Source organism: Haliaeetus albicilla, chromosome 10 (assembly GCF_947461875.1).
Source record: "Haliaeetus albicilla chromosome 10, bHalAlb1.1, whole genome shotgun sequence".
NCBI lineage: Eukaryota > Metazoa > Chordata > Aves > Accipitriformes > Accipitridae > Haliaeetus > Haliaeetus albicilla.
In genome coordinates, this window is record NC_091492.1 from 28,716,911 (window position 1) to 28,742,081 (window position 25,171).

The 25,171-nt window shown below is 54.8% G+C and overlaps 1 protein-coding gene across 1 annotated transcript in view; it reads right to left on the reverse strand.

The window, feature by feature from the left end:
- The window catches only part of MYO18B (myosin XVIIIB), a 77,501-nt gene that overhangs the window by 17,639 nt on the left and 34,691 nt on the right, over positions 1-25,171 (reverse strand). Inside the window, 14 exon segments of the mRNA XM_069794511.1 lie at positions 6,186-6,371; positions 7,212-7,349; positions 8,464-8,547; positions 9,298-9,414; positions 9,802-9,915; positions 13,722-13,868; positions 16,862-16,966; positions 18,961-19,071; positions 19,208-19,408; positions 20,132-20,255; positions 21,356-21,510; positions 22,547-22,671; positions 23,290-23,398; positions 23,515-23,634. Coding sequence (XP_069650612.1) covers positions 6,186-6,371; positions 7,212-7,349; positions 8,464-8,547; positions 9,298-9,414; positions 9,802-9,915; positions 13,722-13,868; positions 16,862-16,966; positions 18,961-19,071; positions 19,208-19,408; positions 20,132-20,255; positions 21,356-21,510; positions 22,547-22,671; positions 23,290-23,398; positions 23,515-23,634 — 1,836 coding nt within the window.

Consider the following 25,171-nt stretch of genomic DNA (forward strand, 5'->3'; position numbering starts at 1 on the left):
AAAACCCGACGGCACCGGTCCGCTGGCAGGTAAAAAGCATTTATTTTAAGAAGGCTGAGGTTAATTTCTGCTGACAGGGAGCCTGAATTAAAGGCTCTCTCAAGACAAGGGGGACGGGAGCTCGCTTGGCGACAGTCAGCATAAAGCAAATCCATGCCGAGATGCTGGTGCTCACAGCCCGGACTCCTGCCCTCGCCCGGGGGAGCTCACAGGAGGATGCTGCTGCACATCCATGCTGGAAAGACCCTGACAACATGAGTTAAACTGAAAAAAAAAAAAAATCAATTCCTACTGCAAGTGTCACAGCCGAGTGCTCAGCAGCGGGTCTGGCCTGCCAGCTGCTTTTCCCTGCATTTCATACGGCCCCTCAGCACCCGTCCTGCCCAAAGCCCCTGCAGCCCCCAGACCACCTGCCCCTCTCACGGCACCACCCGCTCTCACTGCAAGGTCAGGTTGGAAATGAAGAGATTTGCTGCAAAGGGGAAATATCGCTGCAACTTTGTGGGTACCCAGACAAGAGAAAGCCGAGGGAGGGGGTGGTGAGGACACAGCCCCCGGCACCCCGCTGCCAGCACGGCACGGCAGCAAGGCTGTCACCCAGCAGGCAGCCAGCACCACGAAGGAAGAGGTCAAGACAAGCGTGGGCTCTGCACCAGGCAAGGACAGCCAGCAAAGACAGGAGGAGACGTGGGCTGGCAGCTCCCTGGGGGCTCCCCACTCCTGGGGGGGGGCTGCCCCACTCTGTCCCTGCGCAGCCAGCAGGCAAGACCCCGCTGCCCACCGTCTCCCCGAGCATCGCTGGGGCTTCCTCCTGCGGTTCGCGAGCAGCCTTTTCCAACGGCCAGAAAAAGATGCTCCAGCCCTGGGCAGCCTGCTGTGCGAGGGGCACCAGCAGGCAGCTGGAGGTGATTCAGCCCCTGGCCAGAACCCACCTGGAAACAGGGGCAGAGGGGACATCTCCGCTGGCAGCTCCCTACCTCCTGCCCCTTCATTCCCCCATCTCTCCACATCCTGGCTTTGTTTTCATTGCTTCTCTGGAAAAGGATTTCTAAAACCTCTTTTTCTCAAGAGTTTCTTTTTCACCTAATTTTGTCTCGGAAGCATTTGAAGATAAGTTAAAAAGAGCTGAGCAAAAACAGTAGTGAAATAATTTATGGGACTCTAAAGGATGCCAAGGCAGGCACCGCAGAGCATCCAGCACCACGTCCTCGTCACTGTCTTTTATTTTTGTTTGTGGTTCTGCTGTCACAACATAACCTTTGCAAGCTCCCATCCACTCGAAGTGAAGTGTAATCTAATTAGTCCAATTTGGATTGCTTCTATTTGAATAATTTAGCGTACACCTGCAGTATTCATCAATCATTATTATTTTTAATTAAGTAATTAACTCGCAGGTTTTCAGAAAGTTTGGAGTGACAAAATTTCCATGGTTGAAGTCTGGAGTGAGACGGAGCAAGTGGTTCTTTCTGCACTGGCAAACACTGGTGTTACTGATAATTGGTGTGAGCAGCCACAAGTGCTGATGATTTCCTGAAGAATTTACTTCTTTAATGGCAAACCAGAAATCACACGCCTGCTGTACAACAGGCCTAATTAGTGTGTATACGGTCGAGTTTTCACCTGCAGCTCCTCCATCACCCAACCTCACCTCTAAGGACTGGCTCCCTTTGATGATAATTGTCATTACACTTCGTCAAAGTCATTAGCTTTTAAAGAAAAGAGCAGTTTGGAAAGACCCGGGAGCAGGCGGTGCTGGGGCCGAGGGCTGCGGAGACATCAGAGGGTTTGGCTGGGACCCTGCTGGGAGCTGTAGGTTTGCCTGGGTGGGAGTGTGGTATTCCCGGCTGGAGGCATAAACAGCTCCCACTTTGCTTCTCAAGTTCACTGAAAGAGCCAAAAAATCTTTAAAGCTTGCAAATGAAAAAAAAAAAAACAAAAACACAAAAAAACCAACCAAAGAAAAACCAGAGATCAGGCTGTAATGTGCTAGAGCATGCTGGATTGCGTGGTGACAACAGGGCTGCTGCATTACAAGGGAGATCTGCCATCATAAGAACCAGAAAAAAAGGTTGTTTACACTGTGACTCTCACCTTTTTAAAAAAAAAAAATTGCAAAGAATATCTTCACACCTGTACTTTGGTTTTCAGTAAAAATAAGTAATTATTATGCTGATGAATTTCACAGCTTCATTAAAGAAACCTGATTTTAGGATAGCGCCTGCAAGCTCCCCCCGCGGCGTGCCCCCGCGGCGGGGGCTCGTGGGGGGTTTAGCGGAGCTGTCTGTCCGTACAGGGCAGCTGGAGGAGACGCAGCGAGTCCTTGGGCTCCCTGGCACCCGTCTCTGCCAGCTGGGGCTTCATCCCAGCAGGATCAGCCCCTGCTTTTCCCTGGGCGCCCCAGGAAGGTGCCCTGGCGCAGCCCACGCGGGTGGGAGGCACCCGGCTCTCCGGCGCAGGAGGGACCCCGGGGCTCCTGCCTGCAGCTGAGCTCCCACTACAGAGCTCTCATCCCAGCCTCCAGCAGCCACTTGATTTCTCCCATGAAATCCAAGCTGTACAGGCAGTTCAATCACCGGCAGCACAGCCGTAGGTACTCCCTTACAGAAACATGAGCCTTTTTAAGCTTTTTAGTTATTACTTGGCACCTACTGAAAGAATTACTGTCTAAAATGCAAATTAGTCCATCCTGGCTTGTTAGTAGCTCGCATATTCTGCCTCTGCTGCGGCAAACCCACAGGTAAGGAGGGAGATGCTCTGCCAGAAGCTCTGTGAAAACAGCCCCATAAAGGCAAGGCATGGGACAGGGTCCTCATGCAGCATCCCTGCCCCTGCCCAGGGCTTTTAGTGATGGCTGTGGACACCCAAAGCAGCTGAGATGAAGCCTCTTGCAAACACGCCCTTGTCTCCCCGATGCTCACGATGGACCACCTACCCATCTCCAGCATCATCTCCAGAGAACCGAAGCCAGGAGCCGTGCCCAGCACCCAGCACCACCCTGCCCTAACAGCAGCCTCAGGAGGGAAATCCCAGCCAGTGGCTGGTCCCAGCCACAGTGACGGCAGCTCATCGCCCCACACAGCCCTGCCCCACGCCTGCTCCCAGCCCCTGCTCCATCCTTCCCTGCACCGCAGCAGGCAGCTGCGCCAGGGGACTCTCATATCGGGACAAGCATGAACACGCCTGCATACACGATGAGTGAAGAGACCAGAGCTTGTTTTTAAGCTCTCCAGGACTGACTCTAAGTTGGAAATTTATCTCTCGCTTCTCGCTATGACTCAGTTTCTGCTGTGGCCCAAGGAGACCAGGCGGCTGGGTCTAGCCTGTCAAGCTCAGGGTGTCAGCATAGCAGCTGAGAAACGAGGAGCTGTTGCAGGCTGGGATCCAGATTTTATTGGAAGAGGAGCCACAGTTCCATGGAGGAAATCCAGTACATGCAACCAGAGCAAAGACAGAGACAACCAGGGCCAAGTACTACCCCCGGCGTTAGAAAACATGCCTCCCTTGCTGCGATGGCACCAGGCTTGGAAAGTGTTCAAAACCCATTCTTCTTACAAAATTCATAAGGCAGAGCCATCTGCCTGGCAGCCAGCTCTCCAGCTCCCATCCGTGCTTCTTGCTGGATTTTCCCTGCTGCCTGTGAATGGCATGAGTCTGCCTCCCAACTGCCCAAAGCTGGGTCAAAAATGAGGGAAGGATGAAAATAGCTGTCCTGAGCCTGGCTGAAGGTGCGGCGACGGCGGGACAGGATTTTCAAGTGCCTCCGCCACTGATAAATGCGAGCTGTGAGAATAAAATACCTTATATACAGGCACCAGCTCTTAGGACCCTTAGGAATCAAGATGGGATTTCTAACCCAATCTGCACAATGAATTTGTCCCTTCAATGCATCACTTAAACCCTGACAGTGCGTGGCAAGTCCACAACCTCACAACTGTTTATTTAAATAAATATAAAAAAAATTTGTTAGGTGCAGACCATGATTTAAGTAATCTTAAGTGAATAATTCATGCAGTATTTATAATTGATGGGGGATTTAACAGGAGCAGAGCCGTAAGTGGCTTTCTATTAACTATTGATGCTCTCCACCAGCCTCTCGACAAGCACGGCTGGGCTCTGCGATCACAGCTCTCCCGCGATGTTTTATTTAAGTGCTGTTAAGAGTACACATAATCTGGGGGAATGCCTCTGCTCCCAGGGAACGCCGCAGCAGCCCCTGGCTCCCAACGTGGCCATGCCACCGTGGGCTCACGGAGCCCTGGTTCCCGCGGAGCCGTCACCCTGACCAGTCGCCTCATGGCGGTGGGGAGAAACCCAGGGCTGATGTGATGTGTCTGGAGGAGCTCACACACTGCGGGGCTTGCCTGGCTCCTTCCTCCTGCCCCCGCCGCAGCAGATGCCAGATAACCCCAAATGTCTGGGTGTCCGGATAAACCCAGACCCCTCAGTATTGGCTTGTGAGTCCATCTGTTTATGGGTTTTTGTGACTTATTCCAGGGATGTGCCTCTAAAATCCCTTTCAGTCTTTTTGCAGACTTCATTTGTGAGAACAGAAGCGTGATAAGAAGGCCAAGTATCTTGCTATACACATCATTCACATCCCCATATGAAACATTCAAAAAGCTTCTAAAAATATATGCATAAATACAAAAATACAGTTAAAAGAACCCACCCGTATCCTAACAGACAGCGCATCTGTGTTCCAAAACATCGCGTTTCTAACAAAGCTGCAATAAACACACAGTTATCATAGCAACTGAAGCCGTGTCTCGCTTGGCGCCCACAGGGAAAGCAGCAGGATCTGGCCCCGCAGTGGGTTGCTGCAAGCCCAGCGGGCAGCCCTGCTGCCCGGGATGCTGCCCAGCATGCCCGGGGCTGCAGGCACACAGGGTACACCCAGCAGAGCCTCTCATTTTAAAATCTCATGACTCTGAAGAGCATCGATGGCTGCACAACTCCAACCTAGAGGGGAGACTCGTTTTGTGCCCCGGGGGAGGGTGTCCCAGCAGCCAGAGCCGTGTGTGAGCACGTAGGATTCAGGCTGGCAGAGCAACGACAAAGCCTGTGCACGGTGCAGGCAGGGGTTGTGGAATAATTCACACTAAAGCACCATTCCCTTCAGAAAGGCTGGCAGCCTCAGGGCAAAATAAATGCTGAAATCTCCTTGATTGTTAAATAAAAGATTATTGATAAAATAACTGCTTCTAATGTGGCTCCGCTGCCAGCAGAAATGCAATATCTTTCAATTATTGCTTGGAAGCAAGGCTTTCCTTTTGTTTACTGGAGAAAAACAACATGAAAAGAGATGCTCGTAAAAGACTGTAAAATGAAGGTGAATCTGTTTTCGCTGTACTCCAAATCTGGTTGGGGTTTTGCACACGCACAGCAGGTTAGCTGCTTGTTGGCACTGTCTGATGACACCGCGCCACACGGGGGTTATTTGGCAAAGCCAGGAGCACCGCAAGGAGCTGGCGCTTGGGCTGAGCCCCAGCACACCGAGCCATGCGACCGGCTTTCGGCACATGGCGAGCTGGCAGGAGGACAGGGCATTTCCCCTGCGCGGGGGGAACGCGCAGCACTGCTGCGGTTCTGCCCGACACGAAGAAAACCAGCACAAGGTGGTGCGGGAATGACCTGAGCAACTTCTCAGCATTTCTCAGAGCTGAGCAGGCAAAGCAATCTCCCTCCTGGAACAAACTTCCCTGGACAAAAGAGGGACTGCCCAGGCTGCCAGCCCAGCCACGGAGGAACAAAACACGAGGTGCCTCGATAACAGCTTCAGGTCAATGGTTTGGGGCTGCAGAGGGATGCAAAAGTAATTTGCTACCCCTCCGAGCGCTCCTCAGCTCCGAGTGCTCCCCAGCTCCGAGTGCTCCCCAGCTCCGAGCGCTCCCCAGCTCCGCTCGCCAAAGCCGAGCCCAACACCCCAACATTAGCAAGACCCAGGGCAGCTGTGGGGGAGCAGCCCGGGAAACACGGCTTACCTGCGTGGGGGCCAGCTAACAGCAAATTGGCCAGCTCCATCTCCAAACACAGAGCACACAAAGCATCATACAGAAAATTACTTTTCTGGGACCCTCATGCCAATTGGCAGGTTACGGAGGGGTAACCTGCAGCAGCAGCAGCAGCAACCTTCCCCTCCCCGTGGCCCTGGGGCCATGCAAGCTGCGGGGGCAGCACCCCCTTACCAGCTCCACACGCCGACGGCTAGACTCCAGCTCCCTCTGCACCAGCTCGTCCATGTCAGCCTTCATCTCCTCCATCCTCTTCTGGTAGTGCCTGGTGCTCTCCTTCTCCCGCGCCTCTGACTCGGCCGCCTTCTCCAGCTCCTCGCCCATCTTTATGATGCTGTCTCGCAAGCGCAGTACCAGCACCTGGGGAGGAGGGTGTGAGGTGAAGCAAGGGAGATGGAGGCGAGGAGTTATGAAGCTCTCCACGAGCATCAAGCGATGTGGACAGCACTCCCTCCCCGACTCACGCCACAGAGCCAGTCACTATTATTCTAATTATCAAGCATCACCCTGAAGCCTTGCAAGTGGCAGCAGCTGCCTGCAGTGGGTGCAGACCCCAGTGTCCCCAGCCCATCCCTGGGCCCACCTCTGCACCCACCACAACAGGTAGCACCATCCCCCAGGACCACATCATATCCCCCGGGGCTCCCACAGAGCCGGCTGCTGCTTTGGGGGCACAAGAGCATTCTCCTTCGCCCCCAGGCTGGGTTCGTTCGGGCAGCACGACTCGGGGAAAAGCGACAGTAAAAACATATCGCGGGGTGCCAGTAGATGTGCTGATTAATGGCACCAGTGAAATATTGCCATCGAGCCTGACGTCCTGACTTCTGGACGATGCCAGAGCAGAGGGATGCCTGTCAGAAAGGTGCTGTGATAGATGTGCTGAGCAGTCAGCACACACCGTGCTCTGTGTCCAGACAGGGACTATATATTCCTCCAGGTGTTTATAGCACTGGGCCCACTGTTGGCTTTCAACAACCACCACGGTGAAGCAGGTATAGACAGTGGCAGTGGCATGAACTATACGGACTGCCCACAAGCACAGGAGAGCTGGCCAAAGACCCCCCCTGTCCCTCCCCACCCCTTCCCGGGTGCTTCTTCCCCCAAAGCCGAGGCGGTGGCATCACTGCGCCCGCCTTTTCCAAGCAAGCTGCATCTCCCCGGGACTCCGCATCCCCTCTGCGAGCGGTGAAAAGGTGGTACCTCAAAGCGCTTCATCTGCACAGCCTGGAAGTCCAGCTGGCTCTCCAGGTCGCGGATGCGGGCTTCCTGCCGGCTGATGATGGAGCGCTCGGCTGGGCACTGCTCCAGGTGCGCTGCTCTTGCCTGCGCTGCGTGCAGCTGGGAGAGGATGGGCTGCATTAGCACTTCCCCGGCCCCTGACCCATGCGAACACCTCCCGGTCCCTTTTGCAGATCCCCCACCAGTCCCTCGCTTTGGTGTGACGTGCACCAAGGACTTCTTATGGCCCCTGAGGTGACAGGCCGCTATGGAAAAGCATTGCCTTTGGTTTCCTGAAGGATTCCCTGCTGTTAATACCACACAATAAATGCATGGCACGAACATGTATGTTTGAATGAAAAACGTGCTGGCAAGATGATACATGTCTGGGTCTCTTTTGCTTTTCTCTTCTCGCAGACTCCTTGAGGACAGCAGGCATGAAAATTCACAATTTTTCCCCGTGTGGAAAGCTGCCTGGACCGAGTTGTTTCTTCAGCCGTTACACTGAGATCTCCAAAGCAAACTGCCCTTTTAGTGATCCCGGTACAAGTTTGGTTCAGGTTTTGTATTTGACCTAGAACTACAGGAATTTGTCTTCTTTTATCTGGCCTATCTCTAAAGCACCACCTGCTCCACCTCGGAGGGAGCGAGTCCTGCTTCTGATTCCTGGGCAGCTTAGCTATGCTCCAGTAAAGCACTTAAATTAATGGGATTACTCATGTGTTGAAAATTAAATCCATGCACTCCAGGAGGGCCGGTGCAGCCGCAGAGGCAAGGCAGCGGAGCACCCACCGGCACCCACCCCAGGGTCAGCCCCACGCTGGCCACGGCACCAGCAGCTCAGGAAGGGAGGAGAGAGAAGTGGGGCTCTCCATCCCGAGACCCTTGCCAGGGAAAGCTTTGCCCAGCCCAAAGCCATTGCTGGCAGAGCCCCGCAGCCTTTCCTGGCCCCATCCTGCCCGTAGGGTCAGGGCTGTGGGCATGCAGCAGGCAGACAGTGGCTTCTGCACCATGCTGCTCTCAGGCATGCACAGCGCATCAGGAAGAGGGGAGGAACCTGACCGTTTTACAAAGGAGAAATGGCTTGGTACCACCAGTGTAGACTTGGACTAATTTCAGACAAGAACATGGCATCTATAAGTGACACCGGTGATGCACCGGGCACAGACATCAGAGGATACCCGGATGGCTCTCGCTTCTCAGCTCTGGGTGCTACGGGCTGGGGAGGAATTACCTTCTCCTGAAGGCTCTGCTTTTCTTTCTTCACATCTTCCACCTGTGTCTGCAGCTCCCGGATCTGAGCGATATCCGTTGCCGACTGTGGAAAAATTAAGCGCAGCAGTGGGAGCAGACCCGAGGCCTCAGAGCAGCAGGCACACGCTGTGAAGAGCATGGTGCCGAAGGCTGGCTCATGCCTGCACCTCCTGCCACCAAAACAGCGAGTCACTCCTGCACTGGACTGAAGGAGCTTAATTCTCCCGACTCAATGCAACTTTCCTCATTTTTGAAACAAATATTTGTAGATCAGGAAAGAAACCATATTGTCAAGGTCATTTCTGTTCTCAGGGTCCTTTCAGATACAGACTCCCAGCTCCGTAACACGACTGCAAGGGGCACCAGACTGTGAATTGTCAGTCTCGCCAGCCTACCCCTGCTCCACTGGGAGCCTTGGGGTCCCTCAGCTCCAAGTACAATCCTTTGGGAGAGCCTGCCTTAGTCTGGATATTGCACAGAAAGCCCCAGGGCTGTCTGTCAGCACTTTTTAAGCTCTGCATGAGAAAACAGCGAAGGAAAGAATAGAAAAGGATCCAGACGGGGATGCTGTAGGATTTCCCAACTATTGAAATAAAAGCCAAGACATCTCTTGAAAGACGACTCAAAACTACGGGTGAGAGGAGCTGGAGCCGTGAGCCATCCTTTCCTCTCATCACAGCATCTGCTTCCTGGGGTGCCTGCCCTGCTGAGCACCGATGGGGACTCCCGCTTGCTCTCAGACAGGCTGCAGGTTTTCCCAAGCACCCTCCCAGGGAGGGAGATGTTGTCCAGCCTCCACTGCCCTGGCTCCTACCTGGGCAATCAGAGCCTTGTGCTTTTCCATGAGCTCGTTCAGGTCTTCCTGGTCCTCATCGATGCGTTTCAGGAGGTCGGCTCTCTCGTGCTGCAGCTGGTACAGCTGCTCGTCCACCTGCGGGAGGACCCACAGGGCCGCTGGCTCGCACATCCCATGGGGGACCCACGGCACAGCACCGCCCGGACAATTGGGAATGTGCTGCCGCCAGCCTCCAACCCCATGCTTGCACCGGGAGAGGCAAAGGGAGCTCCCGCGTATCTGCAGAGGGGGACTACAGCGTGCTGTGCCCTTCTAGTCATTTCATCCATCCATTAAACCACCTGGGGGCTCTTGTTCCCAAGGAGGCTGGGTGATTTAGTAAATATGTTTGGTGATTTAGTAAATACGCTGATTATTGCTGATTTAGTAAAAAAGCTGATTATTGCTGTCAAACACAAGGAGGTAGGACTGCACTGCTGCCCTCCCACCTCCCCTGTCCCAGCTGCGTCTCCACGAACGCACCAGGGTCTTGTTTCTGCTGAGGGTCTCCAGCTCTGTATGTAAGTTCTCCAGCTCCAGGGCCGCTGTCTGCTGGGACTTCTGGACCTCTGCGCACTTTGCTTCGCTCTCTTCCAACTGGGAAAAATTGGGGGAGATCATCATTAAAGGAGCAGAAACCACGTGCTGATTATGCTGTTCCCCTTGCCACACAGCCACGTCTATTTACACTTCACCCCCAGAGTATTTTCCCCTGCTAATGCACATGGAAACTCGACCTTTTAAAATCTGTGCTGCTCTTCAGCCCGTCTGCTCCTGGTTTACAGTGAAAACTTTTCCCTTCCCAGCTGGTGCAGCAGGGCGTCCTTGCCAGCTCCCGGCACACCTAACTGTGGATCCTAACACCACTGACTGTCCTGTTGAGTGCTGAAGCAAGCGCCTCGAACTGCACATCCCTCCTCTGCCTTGGCACTGCCGTGGTGAGGTAGAGCCGGCATCATTAATTTGCAAAATTATGTGAATTACATGTAATTTCTGATTAGAGCAATTCATGATTCAGAGTTTGCAAATGGGCTTTTCATGTGGCATAAATTGCATTTGCAAATATACATGAAATATCACATTTATAAATGCTAATTTGCTCTTGGTTTTTATAGCTCAGCCATTAAGACTACAATGATCTTAAATGGGCTGCAAACATCTGGAAGATGCAGCGTCATCCCAAAAACTCACACCGCCAGGACGGAGGAGTTTACGTAGGCTGTACCTGAACATCCAGTTCCTTCCCTTGCTCGCTTGGGTTTCTTTTCCTTATGAAAAAGAAAACTAAACCCCTCCGCTTGCCACTCAGTTCCCGTGCCTGGTCCCTGTTCCCCTGCAGAGGATGCAGAGCTTCCAGGGGCAACAGGAGCCACTGCACACCACGGCGAGAGTTTGAGCATTTTAGGCTATTTTCTCAAGGTTTACTTGTCTCTTTTTAACTCTCTCCCTCAAAAAAGGGGGGGGATTATGAAGTACTATAACTGGAGCAATCCTCAGCTCATTTCCCTCAACGATTTGGTGTGATTGAGACCTACTTGGAAAAGTTGAGCAGGTAATTTGCTTCCTCAGTGCCTAATCTGCAGAGGAAATGGCAGGCGTTTCTCCCTTAAAGTCAATGATTCTTTTTATATACCTATGGCACACTATGATCTCTGAACGGCCGCTGCCCAGCCCTGCCCAGCTGCCCGCCTTCCTTGCCAGCCACCCGCCATAAGGGAGAGCCCCGCGCTTGGGGGGGACGCAGCACACCGGCCCCCAGGGGCTGGCCACGCACGGAGGGTGACCAAACGCTGCCACTGCAGCCAGCAGCAATGGAAACCTTTCCCCCCTCCATCCCAGGGCCAGAGCAGTGGCCTTTCTGGTGTACATGGAAACATCGGGGGGTTGTGATCTTCAGCCTCCACATTCCTGCCTAAATTGCATCCCCTTCTCACTATTTTTAACTCCTTCGGTGAGAAAATCTCTGCTCCTAGGACCACTGTTTCCATCTCTGCGCCTTTCTGTCACCCCTGCCTGAACCAAGGAACAGACAGAAAGAAATAACCCCAGACATCTTTGGGTCTCCAGCTACAGTGCCCACCAGAAGCTGCTCACTGTGGGAAATACAAAGCTCTGGCACAGAGACAGTTAGCAGTTTGAATCCTGCAAAACCATTATTTAAAATGATGTGCCCGTGTCCAAACTCAGCCCGTGTTGATGGATTGTCTAGTCGGTCTATTCATACATCTGCAGAGCCACGATCACAGCAACACGCGCTGTGTTCCCCTTTCTTCCACCAGGTGAAAAATAGCCTTTGTGTTTTGCATAAAGCTCAGGCAGCCGTTACCGAAATGACCCGAGCGATAGCTGCTGGGAGGTGTTAAAGATGCCAGTCGGACTCACTGCTGGTTTTATGGCCAAGGGTTTTTCCACCTGCCCAGCTTTGGGCTTCTCCAGAAGCAACCCTGTCCACAACCAGCCACTGGGACTGCCTTTCCCCTGCCACAATTACACTAAAAGTCCAGATATTTTAATCAGAGAGAAACACATCTCCAGGACCTCTCATTAAATACCAGCCTCCATTTCACTTCATGTAATGGAATTTTCCCACTTGGGAAGAATAAATTGAAATCCCCCCCCTCGCCCAAAAATGCATAATGTATGAACTTCTGAACAACATTAGTTTCCTGTGCTACACCATCTGTTAAATACCTGCGTAAAATGGATGCTTCAGCCTTATTAAGAAACAATGCTATACTTCTAGCCATATGGATTTTGATTAACAGAAATGTAGCATTTTAGCAAAGTTTTTATTCTTGTGGTGGTTTGTGGGCTGGTGGTAGGATGTATTGGCTTTTGAGAAAGTCGTCATGAATGCCATTAGAAATCGTTTAAATTTAAAGGACGGAATAATCATGAGGCATTTTTAATGCACGCAGAATCTCGGTGTTGATGGCGCAGCAAAAACTCAATATTCCCAATATTAAGGCTTTCCGCTCTCCTCCAAGGTGGGCAGAGGCCACCCACTGCAGGAGCCGGGAAGGAGCAGAGGACAGACCGTATGGCACCGCAGCCACAGGCAAGAGAAAGCAACCTCCTGCACGAGCCTGCCTTGCTGCGGGCAGCGGGCTGCTCGGGGAACAAGGCATTATTCCCCTAGCAAGATCGGGCTGGACGCCACTGGGACGGCCACACTCGCCAGGCAGTGTAAGCATCCCGGCATCGCCGCTTCGTCCCTCAGATCGGCATGTGGAAGGGGTCCCTCAGCATCAGCCCACTGCAGCAAGCTCCAGTGCTGAGCGTAGCTCCCAGCCCCATTAAGAGCACTGGGGGCTGGGAAAGAGCAAGGCAGGGGCTGTGCATCATTTCCAGCCCCCAAGCAGGATTTGGGAAATACTGAGGGATTAGTTGTTAAGCGTAGCATTACAGCATTAGCTCAATAATGTGTAAGAGAGAATGCACGAGTGCCAAAAGATGGCCATTCCTGCTGCCTGCCCCGGCTATGGCCATCCTGGCCCTGGCTGTCCAGGTCAGTGGCACAGGCACGGGCAGGGACATGAGTATGGGCATGGGCACGGACGTGGGCATGAGCAGGTGCTCCATCGGCCACGTCAGGCCGAGCTCACCTTCCCCTTCTCCCTCGGCACAGGTGGGAACAGCTGCTGCTCACAGATGTTATTTATGCAGAACTATTATCTCAATTATATATGTATGTTGTTGGAATCGCTCATGCCTCCCTATTAGTTTGTTTCCAGGGGAAACGTACAGTACAGATTAATTACTGAGCAGTTTCGGAGGACTGGCATCGTTAGCTCAGCCCCGGTGCTCGACGTCGCAGGATGCATGTGCAGGGCCAGCCTGCGGATGGACAGCCCCGTGCCACCCCTGTCCCATGGCAGGGCACCCCGCAGACCCTGAGCTCACCCCAGGGCTGAGGCCGTCCCTGGCCACCGGCACGGTGGGCACAAATGTGGTACCCGTCTGCAGCCGCTCGCTGGGTCGCTCAGTGCCAGCTGTGAACTGCACTGAAACTACGGCAAATCCGCTGCAATCCCTACTCCTGCCTTACAACATCCCTATGGCAACACGTCCTGAACCCAGCGCCGCTGGAGCTCCTTATTAGACAGATAGAAAACGTGCTGAACAGAAGGTAATTAACAGGGCTGCAGGAAAAAAAAGGAAAAAATACTTAACCGCTGTTGGCTTAATTACAGAGAAGTGCTCCTTACAAGGAGACCCTCCTCAGCACAAGAAGCACTTCTCACCCTGGCCTAGGCATCATGATGCTCGTACAGCACGGGGTCACCGCTTGCCCCACGCACAATTAAAACCAGATCTATTTCTTGCAGCTTCCCCTCGGCCGAGGTAAAGGGTGGTGATGCTCCAAGGAGCAGGGAGATGCCCTTTCGTCTGACGTCACCTACCTGCTTGCGCAGCCGCTCCAGCTCCTGGGTGCTGGCACCGGGCTCCCCGGGGGCTGCCAGCAGCAGCTGCACGTCGGCGAGCAGGGCACGCGTCCGCCGCAGGTCCCGCCGCAGCCGCTTCTCCACGTCGAAGTCACGGTGGCCAATCTGGGGAGGGGAGAGGGGGTGTCCTGAGCCCTGCCGCCCCGCAAAACCACCGTCAGACCTTTCTGTCCCACCCCAAGGCGTTCCCCACAAAATTTGGGAGTAGGGAAATATTTTGGTAATGCTGAAGTCATGACGCAAGACGATATGAAATATCTATATATAAATATTACAGTTTCCCCCTCTTTATCAGATAAAAATAATTTAATAGTTAAATAAAAGGGAGAAAATAAATTATGTAAACATCAAAACTGTCAGATTCCACCAAAACACCACAATTGTTCCCCACCGGAAAGCTGTTCCTCTGAAAACATCAGCCCACCCTTGGTCTCCATCAGCCACGTGCCTGCCCAGTGAGCCATCCTTGTGGCCAGAGGGACAGCCTGGCCACACAACCCGGGGGCACAGGTGGGCTCTGTGGGTCCCCAGAGCCATAGCACCCGGTCCTCGTGGCCACTGGGCACTGTCACCTGCCCTGGGACACCACCCTGGCCGAGGGGTAGGGTCAGAGAGAGGCAGACCCAGAAGATGCACGTCCAGCGTCTCTGCCAAGACCTGGCACAGAAAATGCAAAAGTCATTGCGTGAAAGAAAAAAAGCCAGAAAAACCCTTCTGCCCCTTTGGGGAAAAGAGTGACAAAGGCAGGAGAAAGTCAGCCCAAAGGGGAAAGGGAAAAAAATGCGAAATGCTGATGAGAAAAGCTTCATCAGGAGTTATTTACGCATCTCTAATGCAAAGCATCTGGAGTCCCCGTCAGCCGCAGAGGGACGTAACCGATGCTGCCGCCTTCAGTGCGGGAGGCAACAATCTCTCGCGCACGAATCCCCAGCAATGCTGGTGGAAAACAACTGCTGGGTGATTTTGGAGGCTCATCCCTGGGCAGTGTGGAGTCACCGCATCACCCTGAAGCCTTTTAAAGAAGGGAAGTAGGAAACACTTTAAAAAAACCCTCTACGCTCCCCCCCCCCCCGCCCCAAGCTGAGAGCAACCATGGTTACAGGGATAAAAGAACTAGAAAAACACCAAATAAACAGGGACATGGTTTCAGTGCTTGATTTCAGACTAATTGAAGTAAAGAGCATTTTCCATTTATTCTGTTTTCCATGGCTCTTCTTGTTTCAAATCTGTTCTCCTATTTTCTGTTCACTGGCTAAAATTAATTGTGCGGATTTGACCTTGTAACCTGGTTTAGAGCTGGCTGGCATTTGCTGGAACCAGAAATCGTTGGCATCTCCATTTCCTTAATTAGTTTTCTGGGTTGGCTTTTTTTTTCTTTTTTAATAAACTGCTCTGAAACACACTGTCCACTGTAAATCAGACGGCATTTATAATAACCCTGCAGCGGAGCAGATTTGCTGTTATCCCTGCCGTCCCTCCAGACCGTATCTTGGATGCCGTTCAGCACCTTTCTCCCGTAGCTCAGGATCTGCCCGCTGCCACAGAGGATGGATTTTGTATAGTAGCTGGAAGCAGCAGGTATGGCAGCCACCGCTGCCTCCTCCCACCATTGCAGCCCAGTGCTTTTTAAGTTACGAAGCTGGGATTTCATTTAACAGCTGCTTTCAAGGCTCCGGTCATATTTCTCACACACTATAGCAATACCCAGATACACTATGCCATCTCCTCTTCCCCTCTTGGCAGGGGCCAGGGACTGCCGGGGCAGTGCCTGGGGACAGTCCCAGGAAGGAGAAGGTGCCTTTCCCTGAGAGTCCCCCCGGCTTTGCTCCATGCAGCTCCTGCTGCCTCCTCATCCATCTTAGTTCTCCTCCACTGAACAAGAGGGATTGAGAGGCAGTTATAATAATACCCTGCTTTTATACAGCAAGATTTATTCTGACAGTTCCCAAAACATTTTATAAGCTGGGAGCCGGGGGGACGTTATGGATAAGCCTCGTCAGACCATTTTGTGCCTACTTGAAATATGCCCACCATTTCAGAGTTGCAAAGCTCCCAGACTCATCCTGTTTAATGAACACATGCAATCACCAAGCCTGGTGAAAGGGTGAAATTCAGCCGGCTTGCGCTAATGGCTGGAGGATGCGCTGCTTAATTACTGCAACTCCAGATAATCAGTTCCTCCTCTCCTGCACGTGCAGGAGTTGCAATGCGACGGGGGCTCTGCCAGGGTGGTTGGGAAGCATCAGCACAAACCCAGCCTGGCTGAGCTCTGGGGAGCCTTGGGGTGCAGCAGCACTGAGATGGCAACTCTGAAGGCACTAGACTGATGCCATCCTTGGCCCTGGCAGCACCGTGGCCCCGGAGAAGTGCCAGCTGGCACCTCATTTGGTCACCAGAGCTCCTTCAGCAGGAGCTGGTGCACGAGACAGCCTCTGGGCCTGGCTGCTCAGCGACGCTAAGTGATGTCCAAGCCGATAAATGCTGCTCAATGAGGCTGCGTTCAGCCCCTCGCCTTCTAATTTAACAGGGAGCAGCTGTGTGTGCTTTTCCCATTACGTGCACTTCAATCACTGCCACAGACACATTGGAGAGTGAAAAAGGATTTGTTCAACAAATGTGTTTGGGATAGAATTCCTGTGCAAAGAGCAGAATCCGATAAACTCCTTTTCTGGGCAGTTGGAGCTGCTCCAACATTAGTCCTGGTTAGTTTGACGCTCATGAAAATACCAGCAAAAAGCAGATGCCTCCCCCACTTAGATAATTCTCCTGTACAAAAGCGAACAGTTCCCCTCCATGGGTCCTTAGGGGGACCGGCTGTCTCCTATATGATGCCTGCAGTCCCAAAACCCTCCTGGCACCCAGTGCCTGCTGTGGCACATGCCGCTGCTCTGGTGAGTGTTGTTTGGAAGAGGCGAGGGGTGGAGGACATTGCGGCTGGCTGCATGTGCATGAATAACCAAGCTGTTGCCCTGTCCGCACACATGCATGCATTCACACTCCCTTTTTTACAGGCAGTGTTTTGTGCTGGGGCACGGCCAGCGAAGTGGTTTGGCTGGCCAGGAGGTAGCAGCAAGGAGAGCGGGGCACCATGCTCTTACCTGCTCGCACAGGGTGCCAACGAGCCCCTCCAGGTCTTGCTTCTCGTGCAGCACCATCTGCTTCTCCTCGTACTCCTGTTCCAGCTGCATCTCCAGCTGCCGGAGCTGTGTAGGGGGAGACAACCCCAGCCATGCTCAGAGCCCAGCTGCTCCCTGCCAAAGCCCCACATCCTGGCAGGGCACAGCCACCGCCGCAGCGGGGACCCGGGCAGCCCCCGGGAGAGGGTGCGTGCTGAAGCCTCCCATCACCGCAGCCGGCGCTGGGGACCAGGAATGGGCTGCATCCCCTGGAGCAACTGCTACCCCCAGGCAGCGCAACTGCTCCTGGCCAGGAGGAGCAAGGGGAAGCAGTCCAGGAGCCTGCAGGACTTTTGGGGACATGATGGGCTCTTTGAGCCCACCCCACCTGCGAGGCATGCTCAGAGGTCCCCGAGGGCTGTCCCTGCAGCTCTGGAGCAGTAACACAGGGTATTCAGCCGAGCTAGAAGAGGGGCCAGCGGTAATCCCTCCAGGTTTCCTCAAGGCATCCCATGACCATGAACCAGGCAGGCAGAACACTTCTTGCTCCAGCTCCCCACCAGCAAGGAGGTGACAGTGGCCTCGTGGGGCAGAGCATGCCGTAAAGGCAGGATTTGTACTGCTCCCGGGAGCAAAGGCAGCCTGAAAGCCAGCACTGCGTGCAGGAGCCTGCATCCCTCTGCCTTTGCCTCCACTCAAGCATCGCCATCCCGCAGCGCTGCAGCAACAGCAAGCACTTTGCAGGAGGGAACCGGACCTGGGGCGGCATCGCAGAGCTCTGCTGTGCAGCTGCGAGAGGTCCAGCAAGCCGAGCTGGGAGTGGTGGTGGTGGAAATGTGTTAACAAAGCAAGCCAGCCCATTGCACAGCCCGCTCCTCCCCTTGCAAGCAGCTGCGCGGCCGTGCCCGCGGGAGCGGATGGGCCAGGCTGCGACCCTGGCACAGTTCCCCGGCACCCTCCCTGCCCCAGCCGCCTCCTGCACCCCCAGCTGCTGCTCAGAAACAGGGTTTAAAAAGGAAATGGGAGCAGGCTGTTAAATATCGATTGCTCTCCAGAGTGCCTCTGCCATTTACTCATTTGGAAAATAATACTCAGGCCACGCAGGGTGAGGAAGAGAAAGGATGAACAATGTCCTGTTGGCTGAGAGCAGCCGCAAGGCACGGCATCTCCTTTAAGTGATGCTGGCAGTACCTTGCTCCCTGTACAGGGCAATTAAACAGAGAGGTGCAGAAGGGCAAGGAGGACCCCGGGAGGAGCCCTGAGCAATGCATCCTCATGACCTGCCCAGAGCTTCAGCAAAAAATGGCCAGTGGAGAGGGAGAGAGAGCAGCGGTGAGCTGTTGCTGCACCATCCAGCAGAAGGGCAGCACCGCGGGAAGGCAGCACGTTGGGAAACGGCAGTGTTTGCACGGTGGCAGCCGCCCGTGACACGCAGAGCCTTATGGCTTAGGGCACAACTACCTGCTGACAGGAGCAGGAGGAGCAGAGATCGCCTCCTTTGCCTTCCCACTTGTCCTGCCTTCCTAAAATAGCACATGCAAAGCCCCACCGACTGCTTCATCTAGCCTCAGCAATGTTAATTCACCATCAACAGCCATGTATGCTCCAGGGCTAATGGGAACTGGCTGCTACCACGCAGCGTCGCATCAAACACCCTGGGGATTTTGAAGGAAGTGGAATTCGTGTTTGCATGCCACTGACCTCGTGGCCTTGCTGAAACGGTATTTTCTGTTCATTATCACTAAACACGAAGCCCTGGCTGGCTGGAGTTGGTGCCTTTGGCATGACACTGGTGTTACCGGGAGCACCGTGCCCGTGTGCTGCATTGCACGTGGCTCTTGCTCACTGCCCCCAACAGCCCCTCCAGCGCCGCAGGGACTCACACCTGACCCAGACCCTGATTTTGCACCCTGGGGCTGCGACCGGGGCTCATGCTGGGGTGGTGGTAGGAAAGCAGCACTCGCTCACCCGGCTGCTCCCTGGGGAGAAAGGACCCCTGGGAACGGCTCCTCCTCTGCACTGCGGACAGTGGGAGCCCTGTGGAGCACCCAGCATCGTTCCTCCACCTGGCACCAACCTACCCTCCTCTGGCAGGACTGCCGCACATCCTCCAGCTCCTCGTCCTTGTCTTCCAGCTCCTTCTGGTGGATCTGCTTCATCCGCTCTATCTCCAGCTCCAGCCTCTGGTGGAGCTGAAAGACCCAAAGACAAACGCACCGGTAGTTGCACACAACCCCGGAGGGATGAGGATGGCGTTGGTAAGGGCTTGACATGCCCGCGTGGGGATGAACATCCCCAGCACACCCAGCCCGGTGGGGGCCACGCTACCTGCTCCAGGTGATCGACCGCGGCCGTTTGCCGCTCCAGCTCTTTCCGCTGCTCAGCAGCACTTGCCTCCAGGTCCCAGAGCTGCTTCTTGAGCACGGGCATGGCGCGGGCATCCAGGGCATTGGGGGTGCTGAGCTCCTGCACCCGGCCGGCCAGCACGGTCACCCGCTGCGCCAGGCTGGCCGCCTCCGCCTCCTTCTGCTGCTCGGCAGGGGCAGAGCAGTGCGTCAGCAGCTGAGCCCCAAACGCAGGAGAGGGGGCTTGCACTCACACCCCACTCTTAAAACCCAGACCATTTCCAAATGCATCAGCAAAATACCCTGGGAGCAGCAGCAGGCAGTGGTCAGCCCCCTCCCTGTACCAGCAGCCCCATCCCCACCATGAGCCCCAAACAATTCTTTCCCCCCTCAGTTTTGCTCACTCGCTCCTGCCCTCACCTTCCTCCTGCCACAGGCTGTCCCCCACATGGGTTCCCCGCAGCCCCCGCTGCCTGGGATGACTGGCAGCAACCTTGCGGCTTCCCCCCAGCCCCAGCGTGCTGTGCCCCTGCCCCTGCGGGGGCCTCGGTGGGCACCCGGTGCATCACCACCTCGTGGGGGCACAGACCTGCAGTTTCTTGCAGGTGAGATAGCGGGTAGAGGTGTGAAGAAGAGCACAAGTGACTTTAATGAAAATGATGGTGGGCCTCATTAGCTAAACCATGGGATGGGTATCACTTGTAAAAAGTGATAGCATTTCTTCTGGTAGAAGGTAATGCTATTTAAATACATCAGGCACATCCTTGAACTGCGCTAAAAGAAACGAATCAAGTTGCTGGGTTTGTGCCTGATTGCCTTTGCTATAATTGCAAAGATAATGGCTCTGCTCTAAGAGCTGTTCCTGAAACTGGATATAATGCAGCAAAGTGGGATATTTTCCTCTTACCTCTAAGCTCTGCTGAAGTTTGCCCATCTCCCATCGGATGTTGGTGTTCTCATGAGACACTTTTTCACGGAGGCTCTTCTCAAAGGCAGACTCCCCCAGGGCCTGGGCTAACTGTAGGTCAAACCTGGAGGGGGAAACACACGTTACCTCTCCCGAGCAGGCTGCCTCCTGGCCGGGGGAGCTGCGCCAAGGCAGGCAGGGAGACAGCCTCAGCCAGCGGCAAGCTGCTTCTCCTGGCATTGGGCTTTCCAAGTGCTTTTGAGAGGACTTAAAAAAAAAAAGCCTATTGTCTGCAAAGTGCTGCCATCATTTTGTGAATCCCTAATTACACCGCACAAGTACCAGCCACGGGAAGTGGACGGCGTGGCGCAGCAGTGATGTGCACACAGCCAGTCGCCAAAAGCAGAGCTCAAAAAATCACTGCTATCAGCTGCTACAGACCCAAAACACCCCAAAAAGTGCCTGCGTGCGGGCAGCAGCCCTCTGCCCCCTGCCACCGCAGGCAGCTCCGTCCCTGGGGCTGGCCGGGACTCTGCTGCACCGAGGGTTTGGTTTCAGCTCAGGAATCATTGCCACTTTGGAGCAATAAACCTGGGAGTTTCTCAGCACCTTCATATCTCTGCATGAGACCAAACCCCAGCCCACAGTCAGCATCTCAGCACAGGCAAGCAGGGAACACTGGCAACACAGTGTAAATTAAAAGAAATGATAAAGAAAGCGGATGGTGAATTCGCCATGTTTTCTGTGCCTGCTTGGTCTTGGTATCCTATTTAGGGGCAATTTCTTTCACAGGTACCAAAGAGCAGCAGTAAAACACTCGGGATCATTTCTTAGCTACAGGGCTCCTCTCCTCCAGACCAGGAGCGCGGTTTGCCAGCAGCGCTCCCGGCATGGGCACTCCCACACCAAGGGCACACCGACACCTGGGACACCCCAGCACAAGGGTGCCCAGGCACCCGGCAACACGGGAGCCCCAGGCAGCCCTCCCCGCAATGCCACCAAGCGTTGCATTGCGAGTGATTTCTATTATGGAAGCGCGTTACGGTCACGCAGCAACGGGATGTAAAAATAACCTCCCAGCTTGGTGCGACCTCCAGCAGTCAACGTAGATGGAACTAGCAGCCCTTCCAGGAACTCCTCACCCGAAGCCACCCTAAGCATCCCTGGCCCCTGCTCTCCCGCTCCAGCAGCCCCAGCCCTCCCACGCGGTCCCACCAGCCTTACTTCTTCTGCCTCTTCTCCAGCTCGTGGCTGCGGCTCTGCTGGCTCTCGGCAAGCACCCGCGCGTCCTCCAGCTCACAGGCCAGCCGCCTGCACCGCCGCCGCAGCTGCTGGGACACCTTCTTGGCTGCCTCGCATGCTGCCTGCACCTCACCGAGCTGCGGGCAGAGGTGGCGGTGAGCGGCCAAGGGACCCTACGGCACATGAGCCCCACAGCCGCTCCCCAACGGGGGTTGAGCCCCCCTCCGGCACCAGGGGATGGTTCACCCAGAGATCTTTCACCAAACAAGGACAGATTTAGGTGCCCTGACCCCTCACGCTCCAGGTACCCTCTTGTGTGCCTGCAGCATCCCAGTCCTCCTGCTGAGTCAGCAAAGCTGCCCCAGGGGCAGATGCCTGATCCCATTTCTCTGCAAAGAGCAGCGCCTGGACCAAATGAGCTGGATCCCCTGTGGAGTTGCGTCATGTTTGGGACAGACACACAGACAGGACTGGCGGAGCTCTCGCCATTCATTAAGGAATTACTTTAGATAAGCAAAATCTTGCACTAATGAAGCCTGTAATTCCAAACTAACTATCTGAAAGCAAATGGGCTGCTTTGCTTTACCCAAGCTCCTAAGACTGGGCTGCTTTTCTTATTACTTTTTAGTGTAGCATGAATAATATTCGTTTCTTTATTTTATCCTTATGGGAAGTGACCTGACTCACAGGCGCATTTGCTTTTTCCCTTCTCACGGCAAAGCTCGGGAACTGCCAGCTCTTTACATTAGCTGTCTTTACATTAGCAGCTCTTTGCGGGACAGATGGTGTGAACACAACACAGTCCAGTATCCAAAAGCCAGATCAACTCCAAGACCCACCACCGAGCCCCTCCCCACCCTGCAGCTTCCCACCCTGTGCTCACACTCACGCCTGACCAAGGTTGAGTTTTGCCATGTTCTGGTGCAAAAGTGACTTTTTAAACTTGAAGGAAGTTTCAGGGTATTTATTCTCAAACTAGCAGAAAACAGCCGTTTTCCCCTGGTCAGTGAGAGCATCAGCAGCAAGTGGCTGCATTTCTGAGCCTCAGCCCTGTGAAGCTTTGCCCGCCCCAGGAGCAGGGAGAGGACAACCAGCTCCAGCAGCAGCCCCGCTCCACGGCGTGACCCTGGGGAGTCCCTGTCCCCTCCCGTGCCCAGGGCCGCCAGCACTTGCCTTTTGCTCAAGCCCCATCCTGGCGCCCAGCTCGGACTCCAGCCGCTCCTCCAGCTGCACCAGCCGCTTCCGCAGGAAGGCGATCTCTGTCTGCGCGCAGTCAAAGCGCACTTGCCACTCGTCCTCTGTGAATGGAGGGAAACCCGGAGGTGATGGGTGGGTGGGTGCTCAGGCCTAAGCAGCCCCCAGCAGCCATGCCGGGGTCGGACAGGCAAATACGCAATGGCACCGTGGCTGCCGTATGGCGCGAATGCCAGCACCGAGCTCGTAGGGCGCAGCTCTGCTTTGTGCACCCAGGGCTTCCCCAGCTCCCATAGCACATGTACCCCGGCCTTAGGCAAAGCATGCACACTCATCCCATCCCACTTGTGTCTTAGCAGCCTCCTCACCACTCCAAAACATGCTTCAAACACACTTTGAGCTGCCGGGAGTGCTGGGCAGCACCAGCAAGCACCAGCGGTGCCCTTAGGCAGAATCCCTGCCTGCATCCCCAGCCCCAAGAGCAAGAGTTGTGTGCGACTGAGCTGTCACCGCCAGCTCCGGCTGGACAAGCAATGCAGAATGACAAAGTGCCAAAAACACACTGGGGTGGCCAGGGGCTGGGGGACCAGCACCGCTTTGGAGGGGGACCAAACCCCTGCCCATTGCAAGAGGCTTTGCCGCACTGCTGGGGCGGCCGCGCTGGCCCCACAGGTCCGGCTGGATGCTCAGAGCATGCACAGCCCCTGAAGGGACTCCCCTACCTCCTCCAGAGCCGCTTATCTTCATCTCACGCAGCTGAACCAGCTGCTGGGCCTCTTCCAGCTGCCTTTCCACCAACTCCAGTTTCTTCTGCACTTGGTCGTGTTTGCTCTGGGGAAACCCGGGAAAGGAAGGGAGCAGCTCTAACCGGCTCCACGGCACTTGGGTCCAGCAAGGCCGTGCCGAGAGCGCGGCATCGCCACCGGCATGGCCCAACGGTCGCCTACCTGCAGCTCCTGCAGCTCGCGGGCACCCCGCAGCCTCTCTGCCCGCTCCCCATCCAGGACCTGGCAGGCAACGTCGCCCTTGTACCGCTCGTCCGACAGCTCCGTCGTCAGGTCGATGATCTGGGGGGCGCAACGGGGAGTCTGTCTGGGCATCACCGTGCGTGCCGGCCTGGGGGGGGCCAGCCACCCCGCATTGTCCCAAGCATCCTGACTGCTCTCACTTGGCAGCTGCCTATGCTTAGGGGACGTGGTAAGTGCCCAGCATCACCGACCAGTGTCACCAGTGGGAAACCAGGCTCCCATTGGCAGTGCCTAGCAAAGAGCAACCGCTGCTGGAGCCCGTGGCCGCACCCCTTGCATGGCTGCCTGTGGCAAGGCAGCTGCCCGCTACGGCTGCAAGCAGCACGCTGCCTGCACTGTGCTGCCTGCAGTGCGCTGCAGGCAGGGCTCATCAAATTTCTGCACCATTCTAGTTGATTAACATTAAATTTCATTTGCAACAACAAGCAGATGAATGAAGGGGGGAATTATTAATCCAGAGGATTAATTCCACTTTCTGCAAAGCAGAGGTGAACACAGTCCGTCCTGCTCAGCCAGCCAAGCAAGGGGCTGCAGAAGCAGCAGGACCAGCTGGAACATGCAGGCTTCCAACGTTCCTTTCCTCCATCTGACAACATTTTAAGGCACTCCACATTTTGTAGGCATGCTACACAAGCTCCTTAGGGCGTCCAACAAGTTTAACTCCGTAAGTTAACTCCGTAAGTTTTCTTTCCCTGGGGAGCTGGCATTTTTCTAGGTCTGTCCTGAGGCGTTAGCCTCGCTCAGCAGTCCCAGCCTCGTGGCTGTGATTTCATTTTTAACAGAGAGCTTAAGCTAAATCATCTTTAGCTGTTTCCCATTGAGAAGGGGGTCCCTGGCCCTTGGGGCTGTTGGCACCATTAACCAGAGCTGCAGCGTTACATCTAGACCACAGCTTGGCCATCCCTTGTGAGGGGTGAGCACCGTGGGCCGGCGAGCTGGGTAAACCCAGGGTATTTAGGGCAAACTTGGGAGCTCCTTCTCCTCCCGGTGCTTAATGAAACCCCAGCTGCAATTGCGCAGGAGCCCGTGCATCTGAGGGGGGACTCCGCACAGGACCAGAAACAGGCTGGGGACACACGCGGTCCCCAACATGCCTCCATGTCCCTTCTGACATGCACAACGGGGCAGCCGAGCGGCTGCCCTGGCAGCTGCCACCCCCTGAGCGCCACACACGGTGGGGTCATGCTCGGAGCCAGGGGACAGGCAGGACACTTCTGCGTGCTGTCTCCTCGGTATTAGCATTCGTCCCGTTAAACTAAGTCACTTCTGGTGTCTGCAGAGGTTGGCGAGCCTGCAGTCCTGAGAGCGTAATGAGAACATGATCTGTGTGTAATTTCCCATTCTAATTATACCCTTTTGTCAGCAGAAGGGATGACATTCACACTGCTGCTTTTCAGCCTCGTACACCACATCAGTGGCAGCGCGAGGTGACGTCTGTCCTTGCTGGAGGGGACATGAGGCTTTCCCTGGGGACACCCTTGGGAACAGCCCATTCTCAGGGCATCTGGGCTGCTCTCCGGGTGCAGACCCTGGGGGACCCGTTGCTCTGGCAGGCAGGATCCCACCCAGCAGGGAC